Genomic DNA, 15,344 nt, shown 5'->3' on the forward strand with positions numbered 1-15,344 from the left:
AAGTATCATAGCATTATTAGCAGTCTCACCAAAATAACTAAGAGTACATTTTTATTTATTTTAACTACTCATTTTTTTAGAACACCTTTAACAGTCTCACTATTTTAATAATTAACTTTCGCTATTTTATTTAAATATTTTTTTCAAATATTTATTTATTTTTTCTCTAACTATTAAAGGATGAGAGAGAAACGAAAAACAAAAAGGAAGATAAAGAAATTATTATTTTTATTCAATAGGTGAGTAAACAATACTCACTATTAAATAGTGAGTACTGTTAACTCACAATTTTTTCTAAAATTGTGAGACTGAAAATGACAGTTTTTAGCCTCTTTTACCAAATTGTCTCACTAAAATAACCAAAAAATTGTTTTAATAAGGCTACAAATAGGTGCTCTTATACATTAAATTCTATAAATATTTATCTACTTCATTTAAATATTATTGTTATTGTTGGAAGGTATTCTCATGAAAATATATTCTTAAAATCAAAAGAGCCTTAGAGCATCCACAATAGATAAAAACAAACCATCCTTCAAAAGTACATTCTATTGCAAAGATGATAGATATTAAAAATGATGGCACAAAACAAAAACACAAAAAACGCTATGTTCCCTCTGCTCAAACCCTCCATAGTCTCCCTCCAACGGCTAAACGTCGTTAGCTCGGTATCCATCGAATCACCATGCACCTACGAGTAGATCTTACTCATGGGCGCGTGTATTGCACACACCAGCGCATGACGCCTCTGTTTCTCTGCTTCACCACCTTCAACAGCTGCCATAGGTCTCATGAAGCCATCTTTCATCTCTTGATGTCCCTTGTCAGCGCGTGGTCATCACGTGCTGGTGATGACCATGTGCTGGTGAATGGCTTACACATGCTGACCTTCAATCGTGTACCTACTGCCTCCCCTAGCCTTAACTTTGACTGATGCTACTGTTTTTAATTTTGTTCGTTTTTATGTTCTATTGTAGTTTTAGGGCTTTAGATGCCCTTTCTACCTTTCTTAGTGCTCCCTCGATCTGGTTGCAAATCATTATGCGATGTCATCTAGACTCCGTGCTGGTTTTCCTTTTAATTAGCTTTGATTCGACTTTCATCAGAGTTTTCCATGCTGCACTAGCTCTCTTTCGCTACTGCAATTGTATATTTCTTGTGTGCATTATCTCTGGTGCACCTTGTCAAATCTCTGGTGCACCTTGTCAAACCACCTTAATTGGTGGCCAAGTTTCTTGATCTTTGTGACAAGAAAATATAGGGCCACATCATTTATTTGATACATTCCTTTTTAATTTTTATTTACTCATTTTGATGGGATCGTTTTGGGGCTTATTGTTGGGTTGTCCAACCCTTTATTGTTTATTGTAATCCTTTGTTTTATATATATATATATATATATATTATGGCAAGAATGAATGATAGTCTTGGTACCCAAATTGATCATGTAATAGATAAAAACGAAACTAATATGGATATCTGCCACATTTTTTCTTTTATTATACCCATTTTCCGCAAAAGGCAAGTAACAATTAATGTTTTGCTACTCAATGTGTATGCAAAACAATTTTCAAACATTTGGGTTGTGTGACTACATGATTTAATCGGTGAAAATTTTGATATAATACGTATAGTGTTGGAATATCATTTGATTTAAAATCTTAAACAAAGAAAAATGTTTAAGATACTAATACTTTTATTATAAGTTTCTTACAAACTCCCGAGACGCTTCATACTTATGAAAAGTAAGTACTACATAAACCGTCACATGACAATCCACATTCTAGTGGCTAGCGTGGTAAGTGCTATATATTGTTGTCAATTTGTAAAAAAATTGTAGTAAAAATTTTAATATTTCCTAATTAATGAATTTGATTTATTTTGACTAAACTTTTTACCAACAACTTTCTTTCTTCTTCTTTTGGGTCAACAACTTGTGAGTTTGAATGGGTTTGTTTTAACTAAACTTTTTACCAACCCTTTACAAAAAACAAACTGAGATAAATAACTAAGCTTTACTAAATAGTGCTTGGATTATTCTTACACAAGAGTCAAAGACCCTCTAAATTTTACAAGTTGCTCAAAGATAAAAATAAACTGAATATAAATTAAAAGATTAATTGTCCCTTGCTTTATACTAAACCACTTTGAAATCTATATTTGATCTTAACATACTATCACGCTTTTAGACCGAATTATTCAATCCCGATCATCCTAAGAAAACCATGAAGGTTTTATTGCTAGATGCCTATGTCAAAACACGTGGCAGAATAACTAGTACACCATGACAAAGAAGAAGGTGAAGTAGGAGGCGAGCGGTAAGATGAACAAGAAGAGGAGTTTGAGAATGTGTTGTTGGGAGGGTTTCTGATCATCAAAGGCACCACATCTTCAAGCAACCCTTGTGAGCCCATAATTCCTTCTCGATATTCAGGCGGGCTTAATGCCGGCCCGGTAGTTAGATTTGTTGGGCTCTCTTGGGCTTCTTGAGTTTGTTGAAAATCATCGGCTTGGGCCTCTGAGATAGTCTTCTTGGGCTTCTTGATTGCTGGATCCACATACTGGTTTTGGTCGTGTGAAAAGTATGGGTAAGCATAGTGTAGGTGGAGACCTTCATAGGTGATGATAAGTGTCTCTGGGTCCTCACTCGACCTTTCCACCTGCTTCTTTGCACTGCACCTTGGGTTTGTACACCTGTAATAGCTCCTGTTTCCCATCAAAATCACAAATAAATATAAGATTAAACTACGTGGAAAATTTAATAGAATTTTTTTTCAATCCAATTTATCATTAATATATATCCTTTCTTAAGGTTCTAGAGGTCTGCTTTCGTGGAGCACTAATGAAAATGGCTGCCATATTTGGAGAAGAACTAAAACTTGGATATATATCTCTATTATAATCTACCACCACTGAGCTATTTCATTTATTGGACGTGCCAAAAAAGAAAAAGGAGTCGCATTAATTTTCTATGAAAAAGACAGCAAAGAATTAGTATTTAGTAACCCTCTGTACAAGCCAATTCAAATTAATTATTATTGCAGAAGAATTTCTAAAGCATCACATGAAAAAGTACTGTTTGATATTACATCACATGTTTTTCATGGTAGAAGTAGAATTATATATGCCATAATGTCCATTTGCAGAACTCAGAAAACATATGCAGATTGGGCCTTGTCGGCCATGGTGTTCCACCATTTCTTAAAAAATGGTCACCCAAGACCAAGTTGATCACAATAATTATTTAGTAGAATGGTATACAATTGTTATTAACAAAAGCTTGTAAATTTTCATTACTACGTCATTTCAGTTGCATAATAATTGTATAACGGTCAATGTTACTGTGTCAAGCTCTGTGGCTTGATCGTGAAATTTAAGAAGATTGAAAACTGAGAAGGATGTGATAAATGGAAAGGAAAAAAGGTACAGAAAAAAGATTACCGGGGATTTGGACTGTTCTTAATGGACTTCTGGCCATACTTCCTCCATTTATATCCATCATCAGCCATCACATTGCCAAAGCTCTTGATTTTCAGAGTGTACTTATGCTCAACCTTATTTAAACCTCTTTCTAATATAGAAATTCTGCAAAAACAGATTATATATTTTAGTATCATGATTAATTAACATGATTAATTAATTAACAAGGTTTCCAAACCTGCTGGCTTGTGAAAGTTCTTGGAGTTGGTCGTTCTTCCGGGGAGTCACCGACAATGCGGACTCAATATCTCCAATCGTATGGCCGGAATAGACGGTGGAGATGAGCCGGTTAATGGCCTCTTCATTCAAACCACTTGTCTTGTCCGGTTCAGTGGTCTTCTCCGGCAACACAAAGAAAGGAGAGTGATTGTCCAGAAGCTCTCTCACCAGCTCGTCTTCCGACCCATCTGACCAAGCAGCCATTAATTCCTCCATTGAAGAAGAAAAAGGAGAAAGATCATAAATCTAAGAGAAGGGCTTTGAAACAAAGAGGAAGATGATGATGAGTGGAGCAGATGAAGAGGAAGTTGTGATGTCTACGTGTTTGCCTCTTGACTTTTAAAGTAAAAGGAGTCGCTGTTTTGCAAATTTGTATGTATTCGACTTTGACTTCTCCCCAAGAGTTTCATCCGTGTCAAACGGTGACATATCTTCGATCTGTAAACTCTACATTAAATTCAAAGCATCTTTTATTTTTTAGTCTTGGATTTTGATGCTGAATTAATATTGTAGACACATATATTGTCACTTGTTTTTAACAGTAGTTATCTCTTATAACCTTGTCGCATTCTCTGTATTTTCATTTAGTGTGTCTTTGTCTTGTTATATTGTTGTGATGGTATAGATGCATTAAGGTGGACCAAAGCTACCTGACCCATCACAAGAGTTCAACCAAAGCAAAGGTCAACCACTAAAGAAATAATAAAATAATTCCTTTTCATATTATTTTTTGATTCTTCTCACGGGTATCAATCCATGCCTTTGCATTATTATTTACTAGATGAGAAGTGTTTTTTTATACAAGTGTTGAATCTTGTAAACAATCTCTTGACATTCATTCTATTATTATTATTATTATCAAATTTAGTACGTGTATTAATATTTAATAATTCAAACTATAATAAGTTGTAAAAACTTGAGCTATATTATAAATTTAGTGAGAGTGTTGAGTTGTTGTAGTTAAACATATATAGAAAAAGAAAATGGGGGCTTAGGACTTTGTGGCAGGTAGATGATTGCAATGCTATAGTTAAATTTAGTGACTCCTTAGCAATATGGTAGAGTAATTATGAAAAGAGCTAGATTCTTAATAACCCTATCAATTAACCAAAGGGAACTTGATGCAATCTTTTTCAACAATAGTGGAAGAAGATAATTACTTTCTCTCTCTCTTCTTGATAAAGCAAAATTACTGCCATCTTGATGCAATGCATGAAATGAAGGGTTAGGAATATCTGCTGTTGATCAGATTGTACGTATGATGGTATCAGAAACCTCTCCAAGACCAACCCAAAATATGGCATCCAAGAGAAACTAATGGAGTCCAGCTTATGAGCATATCAGTCCCATTAAAATGGTTGTATCGTGTGATTCGAATGTCGGTTGAAGTCAATATTCGCAGCATTGGAAAGCTTAGGCTACAACTTCAAAGTTCAGTCGACCAGTACTAATTTTTGATATTTGGTCGATAACTTGATCGAAGTTCGACTAATCAAGATTGTTCCAAAAGGGGTTTTACAATGCAATGTTCTACCTCATTCAAACGAGACGTAATCTCGTATGCTTTAATTGGCAAGATAAACATGGATTAAATCGCATCCCATAAGTCCTACTTTTTTTTCTGTAAATAGAATTAGAATTTGCAAGTATTATTCATTAAATATATATCCTTGACAACACTGCACTAACCACCAACCCAGTTGATTGAAAAAGATTATAATTAGCCTATCACAACCAAAAATCTACCCTTAATTAGCTCTTAATTATGCAACCACCCCGACCATTTAGAACTCTATCTTCAACACGCACAAGATCGACGATGATCATCCGGGTGGTTGCCTCGAAGTGAGGGCAATTCCTAATTAGCTTCTGTCGTATGTCGCTTTGACTTTGTGAATCCTAGAAAAACACCGCACAGCAAGCGACCCTACTACGTAAGGATAGGTCGGGTTGACTGTCAGAGTGGGCTTAGGTTAGTTGCTGTGAGCGCCAAGTTGATGGCTCAGAATCTTGGGATTTTTGTTATTCAAAAGGGTGGAGTCCATACGTTCGTGATCTGAATCATAGACACCTTGTCGCATTCTCTGTATTTTCATTTAGTGTGGTTTTTGTCTTGTTATATTGTTTTGATGGTATAGATGCATTAAGGTGGACCAATGCTACCTGACCCATCACAAGAGTTCAACCAAGCCAAAGGTCAACCACTAAAGAGTTAATAAAATAATTCCATCAGATTATTAATTTTTTTTTTTTTTTTGATTGTTCTCACGGGCATATAAAAAAGTCAACCCCATTCCATGTGGGTGACACGTGGGCAACGAGGTCCCACTCGTGTCTAGGATCACGTGTGGAGAATCATGGAGCGGCTTGAGTTGTCTATGTCCTAGCGCCAAGCCTTGTACACGAGAAGTGACGGTGTAACGAATCTAGTCTTTCGCCGAAACAAAAGAGGGCAAGGCCGAGTGAGCCAGAGCCATCTTCAACTAATTTCGTCTTTTGGTATCTTTGAAAATACACTACAAATTAAATTATTTCTCTTTCTTTCTAAAGAAATGTTAAAAGTCGTCGGTCCCTATCTCCATATAGGACCGTCTATCTATGCATCGGTGATTGTCATGCATAAAGAAACAACATTTGAGCAAAATATGTAGAGTTTTACAAGAACCTTGATGCATTTTTATAATTTGAATAATATTATTTCATAATACAGTCGGGATGATGTGATATTAAAAATTAATTTTTAAATCAATAAAAACTGATTTTCATTATCTTAATAATTATGTGACTATCATATACAAATTATGCTAAAAAGCATTTCTCCTAATTACATTTCTCGTTGTAGATGCTAATAAAAGTTTTCAAGTTTTTCAATTTTCATCACCTTTTCATTTTTTTAGTTTAGATTGCGGGTCAATGACCTCTTGACCGTGTAAGAAGTGTTGTGATGTCCAATTGGCCACGTTCCCATCATGGGTAAATGAATAGGATCTTAATTGAGATCAATCATTGCCGATACCTAGCCCTTTTCTTTTTCATATCAAGATTTTTTTTTTTTAAAAAAAAAAATATTTAAAAAGCTAGAATTGTTTTGAAACATTATCTAAAAGAGGGAGAGAAATGGGATATTATACATTTCTATTCTACCCCTATTTTACTGAAAAATAATGTGGTAGTACTTATTAGTTTTTTATTTTTTTAATTTTATATTTACAATAATTAATTTAAGAGTTGCTGATGCGTATTATCACATTATCCCAGTAAGATGAGAGTAAAATAAAAATATAGTATATAGAATTATTTTAAGAGTAGTGTTATATAGAATTACTTTTTCTTTTTCTTTTTCTTTTTTCCTTTTTAACCATGGTTAATCTAAAAGTGAATTGACAATACCATATTAGCGTAATTAAATAATAATGTGGTATATAATATTGCTCTATGTAAAAGGGTTGAATACCCTCTTAACATATTTAGCCAAAATGGTACAAGTCAAAGAGGATTAACATCCTTTTTTAAGTGATCTAATTGCGCTCATCTCTTAAACTAGTTTGCTAAGCTTTGTCAATTCGATAAATGAGATGAACATGTTTATGGTGCAACATGACCATTCCATTCACAATTACATCAATGAGCCCATTTAGCAAAGGTTTCTTCTCATTTCTCATAAAAAAAAATTCAACTTCATTTTCACTTTTTTCTTAAAAAAACATGTAAAACTACTTTCTACTTTATATTACATCAATCAATTTCTTCATTTATTCCTTTCTCGAAACGTTTTGCCAAACACACCATGAGGATCAAAAAAGCAAAGCTGGGCTCATTTGATAAAATCCAAGTCCAATAAACTTTCATACTCCATGGGTCCTCTTATTTCAATCTAGCCCAAAAAGGGATTTGATTTTTACATGGGCTTTATATCAGTTGACGACTAGGCCTGCAAATGTCTGTCTGCCAGACGAAATGCAGATTCAAACCAAACAGTTTCCCGCGCAAACACGGTGTCAAGTTGGCGCCGCCCTATTTGAAAAACGATTAAAACGCGGTTCAACGTGGGCCACGTGTAAGAACACATATAGGTTTAGTGCCCTGTGGCAAACGAACACGTCGGTGACACCCCCACTCATGCTTAGCTGTCATCTATCTCCACCGCACGATCAAACCGACTCAGCTTCCTCCCAATTTTCCTTTTTCTCTCTCTCTGCCAACCGCCTTCGGAGCCACGATTCGAATTTCAAATATTTTCAAAACTTTATTTGTATATATATTGCTGCTCTTCTCTATATTCCTATTTTCCAGTCAGAAATATTCGCCGTAACAATCTCTCCAAAGGGCTGATACCTTGATCGGACGGCTGAGAATGGAGGTGGACGAGAGATCTGAGGACGGGTGCACGACGCCGAAACGGAGGGACTGCCAGATCCCAGCGATCTCCGTTTGCCCGCCGCCGCCGAAGAAAAAAGCGGTTAGTGGAAGGATACGGGACCCACCGAAGAACGGGTATTTTCAACCGCCTGATCTTGACGCTCTGTTCACTGTGTTTGCTTCCTAGGAGACAAGTCTGGGCTTAGTGGAAGAGTGTATTTGATTACGTATATACATGTAGCGTTTGTTAGGACATGAAATTCCTTGTTTTGTTGCAAATCGTAGCAAATTGTTTTCTCAGATTGTTTCACTAAATGATTAATTCGTTTCTTTTCCATGGTAAATGCTATGCGATTTTATGTTTTCCTATATATATTCCCCAATAAATTATGCAATTCCTTCCTTTGTTTGCTGCGACTTTGTGAGTTTTGAGCCTTTTTTTTTTTTTTTTTGTGTGTGTGGTTGTGTGAGTGGGAGAGTTTTTTGTAAGGGAAACTGATGGTGACTCAACGTGTTGGTTGCTTGATATGGTAATTTCCATTAAAATAAGGTAGCAGGAATGTATGTGTATCATGAGTGCATGGAACCTGAGTGGAATTAGCTTGCACGCACTTAAAAAGTTCCTGATTTATCAAATATATTATTCTTATTGGCGACAGCTTGGGAGTCAAGGACTTTTTATTTTGACCAAAACGACACGCCATTTGTTTTTGCTAGTCGTTGGGAAAGGGAAAGGGAACGGGAGGGGACGGCCTGGATTGAGATATCCTTCAATTTGCAGGGGTTGCGTCATAAAAAGGCTGCTAGATTGGGCGGCTGAAATGTCTTCAAAAGGGTTGGCGGACATTTGGGGGCGGTTGATGACTCGCCACTCCAAAAACATGTTAGTATAATTGTGTTGAGGTAGTCAAAACATCCTCAAAGGATTGGCCAACCACCTTTTTACCTTGACGAAATAGCCGGGTCATCTTCAAAACAAGTTGAAAGTGGTCGAACCATCTCAAAACAAGCATTCGAGAGCGGTTCAAGAGGATCACTTTGTTTTGGCTCTTGCTAATACGGCAAGAGCCAAATTGAGCAAATAACAAGTCTATGAAATTCTTAAAAATTACAAAAGCATCTCAATCCAAGACTGCATAGAGGAATTATTTGAGTTTACCAACTTTGGCAATTAAAGAACTAGATGAAGGATTGCATGTGAAGGACATGATTTATTACAAATTCTTGCTGAATTGAAATTGTGTGGTCGTTGTGTATTGTTGTTTTGTCACCTGTACTGAATTCCTCATTTGGGCCACATACATGAATAAAATATAATGCAGCCTATTGTATAGATGATTGGGCTAAGCCCAGAATACCATCCTTTTCACCCTAGTTGGGAAATCTAAGCACACTGTTGCTTTGTTACCTACAAAGCTATAACTGTTGCGTATTTTCTAAAAGAGATATCGTCATGTCACTAGAATTGTTGTTACTCGGATTTTACTCTTCAATATACTTTTTTCCCTTTCTATATCTTTGTCTTTTTCTTGGGTCCTCTGGTTTCCTAATAAGTCAAAATTTGATCAATTAACTTGACGCAATCCCAAAGCATAATTAGGTGCACTTGAGCTTTACTAATCACAAACTCTTTCATTGCACGGGTCCATCTTAATTTTTATATCCTACGGTCTTCTGATCACCAAATTTGACAAGCTTTGACCAATCAATTCACGCATTCCCCAAGCATTAGGTGGACATTAGCTTTTCCGATCACATGCTTTTTCATTGCATGGGTCTACAGGATGACATCTCAACCCTTGGCTTTGCCCTTTATGAGCGGCAGATATATGTCATTTTCGTCAAGTGCCAAGATCGGGTGGTCCATCAATCTCTTCCAACGAGTTGGCACTTGGCACGAATGTATTTGACCACCTCGACCAACACATCCAACGGCTGTCTTTTAGTTTCGTCGACTTCTATTTTCAAGCTTGGATTCAATTTTCTAGTACTTGAGACGTACCCGGACGGCGGATTTCCCCCGAGAATCCTTTTAATTCCTTTTCATTATTGCTGAGCTCTCTTTAAAAAGCCATCTTAAAATTACCGTTAATGGAGGACCATTCTGTGTACTTATTTTTATTTGGTAAACTTCGGAGCCGTGCAAAGCATTTCTTGACTTCGCTCGCTCATTGACTCCAAAAAATTATTTTCATCCAAGAAAATTTGAATCTTAGACCTGATGGGTAAAGAAATTCGTGAGCATAACTCGTTTCATAAAATCGGTTCAATAAGAAAGAGTTGTTCACTCCTTATAAACATGCCAAAATCTTGTTCATAATCAATGTGAGATTATTCCCCAACATCCTCCCTTACTTGCAGGCCAATATTTTTCATGGTCCTTGTTACGAGATAAGTAATGTGGATCTCATTCGTCCTGTGGTAGGCTCTGATACTATAAAAAAATTTATAAGTCTAACTCATCTGATAAAATCGGCTCTATAAAAGAGAGTTGAATAATGAGAATACCACCGGAAGCTCTTATTACTTGAGGCAATCCTTAGAAATCACCATAGGTCTTTGCATCAACACAAATTGAAGTGACGAACGATGGCGACGAGCCTAAAATATAATATATGTTTTGCTTTGGTGAAACTCTTATCATATGGTGTAATAGAATCTATTCCTTAGTTTCAAAATATAATATATGTTTTGCTTTGGTGAAACTCTTATCATATGGTGTAATAGAATCTATTCCTTAGTTTCCAAGGTACCACAGTTGTTCATAGGCCCATGGATTTAAAACGAAGGGAAGTAGGAAATACTCATACCTTTGAAATTGAATACGGTGCAACTACCCAGCTCCTTTAATAAGCTACAATCTCATAATTAATTATACAGAAGTACTAATTAAAAATTAACTACTATATATATCGCCTGTAAGCTTTTTTTTTTTTTTTTTTTTTTTTTTTTTTCAATTCTGGTGTTGTTGGGCATCTTTTATTTATTTTTTTCTGGGCTTGTATCAATTTTGCATTGTAGGTAAAGAAGATAACTAGGTGTGACTAACTCTTTCTCCAACAATTAGACACCTAGGATGACAGTAATGATTGTACACTAGTACTAGATTAATTGACTTTTTAACTACATAATCAAGATAATTTCTTTGTTGTTAATTTTCTAATTACGTTTATAAGTTCAGCCAATGAGGAAAAGGTCATTGTGGTAATCAAATTTATTGTAGAATAATCAGGAAAATTAAATTTTACTTCATCAACACTCTAAAATTCAGCTTGACCAACACCTATTTACCGGAGAGAAGGTAAGGTCCATGAGAATAGCATGAAGCACCCCCCCATGAAAACTCCATCTCCTACTGTCGCCACCTAATTTCTCTATATAATAATAACCCTCACAGCCTATCTCCAACACAGTACCCTTACAAGAGAGAAAGAGAGAGAGAGAGAGAGAGAACATGAGTTCCTCCAATGCTCCTTCGTTTTCTTCAATGGCTGCTCTGCTACTTGGTTTCTGTGTGTTATCGTCATTTCCAGAATTTGCTATGGGGATAACGAGGCACTACACATTCAATGTACATTACTATAATTTAAGCTGGAACGTACATTTTGATTTTACTTTCTTTCTAATTAAATTAAATTTTCTTTTTTTCGTTAATCTGGGTTTGTAATTACTTTTCCTTCAATATTTTAAGATCAACAACCTCACCGTTACGAGGCTGTGCCATACAAGGAGCATTCTGAGTGTCAACGGACAGTTTCCGGGGCCTCCGTTGGTGGCCAGGGAAGGCGATCGAGTTATTGTTAAGGTCGTTAATCATGTTACAAACAATGTCACAATTCATTGGTACGTCGGTCCATATATATATAACACATGAATTAATTATGTATATATATAGTAATTAATGTCTAATGTGTTTATTTTGTATGAGATTATGTAATGCAGGCATGGAGTTCGGCAGCTTAGAAGTGGGTGGGCTGATGGGCCAGCTTACGTTACGCAGTGTCCTATACAAACCGGCCAATCGTTCAACTACAACTTCACTGTCACTGGGCAAAGAGGAACTCTCTTATGGCATGCTCACATCTCGTGGCTGAGATCCTCCATTTATGGACCCATCATCATCCTCCCAAGGCGCAATGAATCTTACCCTTTTCAGAAACCCTACGCGGAAAAGACAATCATTTTTGGTACTTTAAATTAACCAGCTCATGCATGTGATCATTTTTGGTAATTAATTAATTAACAAGTTGTTCATTTTTATTTTTTTTTCGCGTGGTTTTGGGATTACACAGGAGAGTGGTTTAACGTAGATCCAGAGGCTGTGATTGCCCAGGCTCTTCAAACAGGATCAGGGCCCAACGTTTCTGATGCTTACACCATCAATGGCCTTCCGGGGCCATTGTACAACTGCTCTACTAAAGGTGTGTAACTAACTATTAAATATTGTTTGAGAGTTTTTTTTTTTTGAAAAAAAAAATCATAAAAAAATATTATTATTATTTTTTTTGAAAGAATTTATTTTGTTTTGCAGACACATACGAGCTGAAGGTCAAGCCAGGGAAGACATATCTGCTACGCTTGATCAACGCTGCACTCAACGACGAGCTTTTCTTCAGTATCGCAGGCCACAACCTCACCATCGTTGACGCGGACGCGGTGTACGTTAAACCTTTCGAAACGGACATCCTCCTCATCACCCCAGGCCAAACCACAAACGTTCTCCTCAAAACCAAGCCCTACTACCCCAACGCCACTTTCCGCATGGCCGCCAGGCCCTACTTCACCGGCCAAGGCACCTTTGACAACTCCACCGTCGCCGGAATCCTCAAATACATCCACCCATCACATAAATCCTCCCATAAAAACCTTACTCTTGTCAAACCAACCTTCCCACCCATCAATGCCACAAACTTCGTCGCAAATTTCACCAAAAAATTCCGCAGCTTGGCCAACCCCATCTACACCGCCACCGTTCCTCAAACCGTGGGCAAGAAATTTTTCTTCGTTGTCGGGCTCGGGACTTTCCCTTGTCCTGCAAACACCACGTGTCAAGGACCCACCAACACCACAAAATTCGCCGCCTCCGTTAACAACGTGTCTTTTAATCTCCCCTCGGTGGCTTTACTCCAAGCCCACTTTTTTGGACAGTCTAACGGCGTTTACACTACTGATTTCCCGTCAACGCCACTGGTGACGTTTAACTATACCGGAACGCCGCCCAATAACACTAACGTCAGCAACGGAACCCGCGTTTTGGTGTTGCCGTACAACGCGAGCGTGGAGGTGATACTGCAGGGCACCGGCATTCTTGGTGCGGAGAGCCACCCTCTCCATCTTCACGGTTTCAATTTCTTTGTTGTCGGACAAGGTTTCGGAAACTATGATCCCAACAAGGACCCAGCTAGCTTCAATCTAGTCGACCCGGTTGAAAGGAACACGGCCGGCGTTCCGGCCGGCGGTTGGCTCGCTATTCGCTTCTTGGCTGACAACCCAGGTGTATTTCTGCGGGCAGACTTGAAATTTTTTAGCTTTATTTCTACACTTTATTAAATTATTATTATTATTTTTGTGAATATAGATCGAGATACATACAACTCCGATCATATGCATCCTTAACTATACGTATGTATCTCATACTAATAAAAATTGTACAAATAACATTTTTTTTAATAATGGAATTAGCAGAATAGATAATATATAATATATATAATATCATCAATGAAGGAAAAAACTTTCGTTTTTCTATTTTTGGTGGTGTACCGAAAGTTGTGTTTTTTTCTTTTTTTTTTTAACACATAAAAATGTGTGTATCTATTTTAAAAAATTAACGTTAGAAATTATATTTTTATCTTATAATAATTTAATAATTTTTTTTTTTTTAATAAATGGACCACTTGCATTTCATTAATACTCCATGAAAAAGAGCAATTTGCTCTTCCAAAATAATATCAGAGATACAATTTGGGGTTGATGTGATTGTCATAACTAATTTTTGATATTTTTTAATAAATGCTGATATAAGAAATGATTCGGACTGCTACATTAATATTGTGGGATGAAAATATAATTTTTAATATTATTTATTGAAAAAACCCTATTACATGATGTTTAAGTTAATATATAAAAATGCTAGATATTATAATTTTATTTGATATTTATTCAAAGATGGACACTCCCATCTAACATATATTAATTAATTTGTGTCTTTGCTGAGCAAGAACATTCGGGTTAGTTTCTTTTTTACTATGAAATAGACTCTTTTCAAAAAACATTAATTAATTTGAAATTATACGCCAACATTATTTAACTATTGTAAAATAAAAATATAGTAGTACTATTACTTAGAGAAAACTAAAAGAATGGATATTAACTTATTTACCTGAAGAATATAATAAGAGGAGAAACGACATTTGATTTGATTCTCTTATAAACAAAAGAAACTCTATTATAGATTGTAATGCTCATTAATTAGTTTTTTTTTTCTTGACGTGTCAACAGGGGTGTGGTTTATGCATTGCCATCTAGATGTCCACACGAGCTGGGGGCTAAAGATGGCGTGGATTGTATTGGATGGGCCAGGGCCGAATCAGAAGTTACCACCGCCACCGTCCGATCTCCCACAGTGCTAACTGGACCGATCGTCAGTCTGGATAGGCGGATATCAATTGTATTTTTTTTTCCAGAGTGATTTTGTTTTATTGTTCAATTTTAAGTTAATAATTGTTCTTTGAGAAGCAAATGTTTTCTCGTTGTTTTGCTTTTGCTCTGTGTTATTTGAGTTTTATGTTCGCTTATTAATAAATGAGACAGAATTGATTCCTTTAATGTTTTTCCATTGTTTTTCACCTTTGGTTGAGGGAGAGAGAAAAGGGGCTCTCAAGAGATTGGTTCATTAATTATATCAATTAATGATCTTCTTTTATTGTCCCTTTTTAACTTAATAATGTTGATTATTCATTTATAACAAAATCCTTTCCCATTGTTTTTTCAATTTTGGTTGAGAGAGGAGGAACTCATGTGCAGCCATGGGAATGGTTAATTATATATACCAACTAATAGATATGCAGCTTTCAATGTTAACTTCAACTACTAAAGTACCTTTAAGGGTGGTGGTTAAGTAGGCTCAAGGCAATCTCAATATGATTGGGAAAATATTAGGGTATGAGCAATAAGACTTCTCATGTTGATTAGTGTAAATTAATTATCTTATGTCTTATTAATATTATGATGAGGCTGAGTGAGGTTATCGCTCAATCGGGTCTGAGAGAGGGCTTGGAGTTTCTATC

General features: G+C 36.2%; 3 protein-coding genes across 3 annotated transcripts; 2 read left to right on the plus strand and 1 right to left on the minus strand.

Moving 5' to 3' along the window:
• Window positions 1-2,037: 2,037 nt before the first annotated feature.
• Window positions 2,038-3,989, minus strand: LOC132161974 (putative WRKY transcription factor 49). Its single transcript, XM_059572204.2, has 3 exons — window positions 3,659-3,989; window positions 3,442-3,585; window positions 2,038-2,706 (listed from the first exon to the last, which is right to left on the minus strand). Exons 1-3 carry the CDS (start codon window positions 3,913-3,915, stop codon window positions 2,241-2,243), a joined length of 867 nt encoding a protein of 288 aa, XP_059428187.2. The 5' UTR covers window positions 3,916-3,989; the 3' UTR covers window positions 2,038-2,240.
• Window positions 3,990-8,001: 4,012 nt separating this feature from the next.
• On the plus strand, window positions 8,002-8,431 carry LOC148583470 (cyclin-dependent kinase inhibitor). Its single transcript, XM_088510928.1, has one exon. It carries the CDS (start codon window positions 8,054-8,056, stop codon window positions 8,243-8,245), a length of 192 nt encoding a protein of 63 aa, XP_088367054.1. The 5' UTR covers window positions 8,002-8,053; the 3' UTR covers window positions 8,246-8,431.
• Window positions 8,432-11,512: 3,081 nt separating this feature from the next.
• Window positions 11,513-14,842, plus strand: LOC132161993 (laccase-17). The gene is made up of 6 exons (XM_059572230.2): window positions 11,513-11,629; window positions 11,750-11,901; window positions 12,001-12,245; window positions 12,351-12,479; window positions 12,590-13,552; window positions 14,557-14,842. The coding sequence occupies exons 1-6, from the start codon at window positions 11,513-11,515 to the stop codon at window positions 14,685-14,687; spliced, it is 1,737 nt and encodes a 578-aa protein (XP_059428213.2). The 3' UTR covers window positions 14,688-14,842.
• Window positions 14,843-15,344: the final 502 nt, after the last annotated feature.

The sequence above is a fragment of the Corylus avellana genome, chromosome 10, assembly GCF_965113065.1.
Source record: "Corylus avellana chromosome 10, dhCorAvel1.hap1.2, whole genome shotgun sequence".
NCBI lineage: Eukaryota > Viridiplantae > Streptophyta > Magnoliopsida > Fagales > Betulaceae > Corylus > Corylus avellana.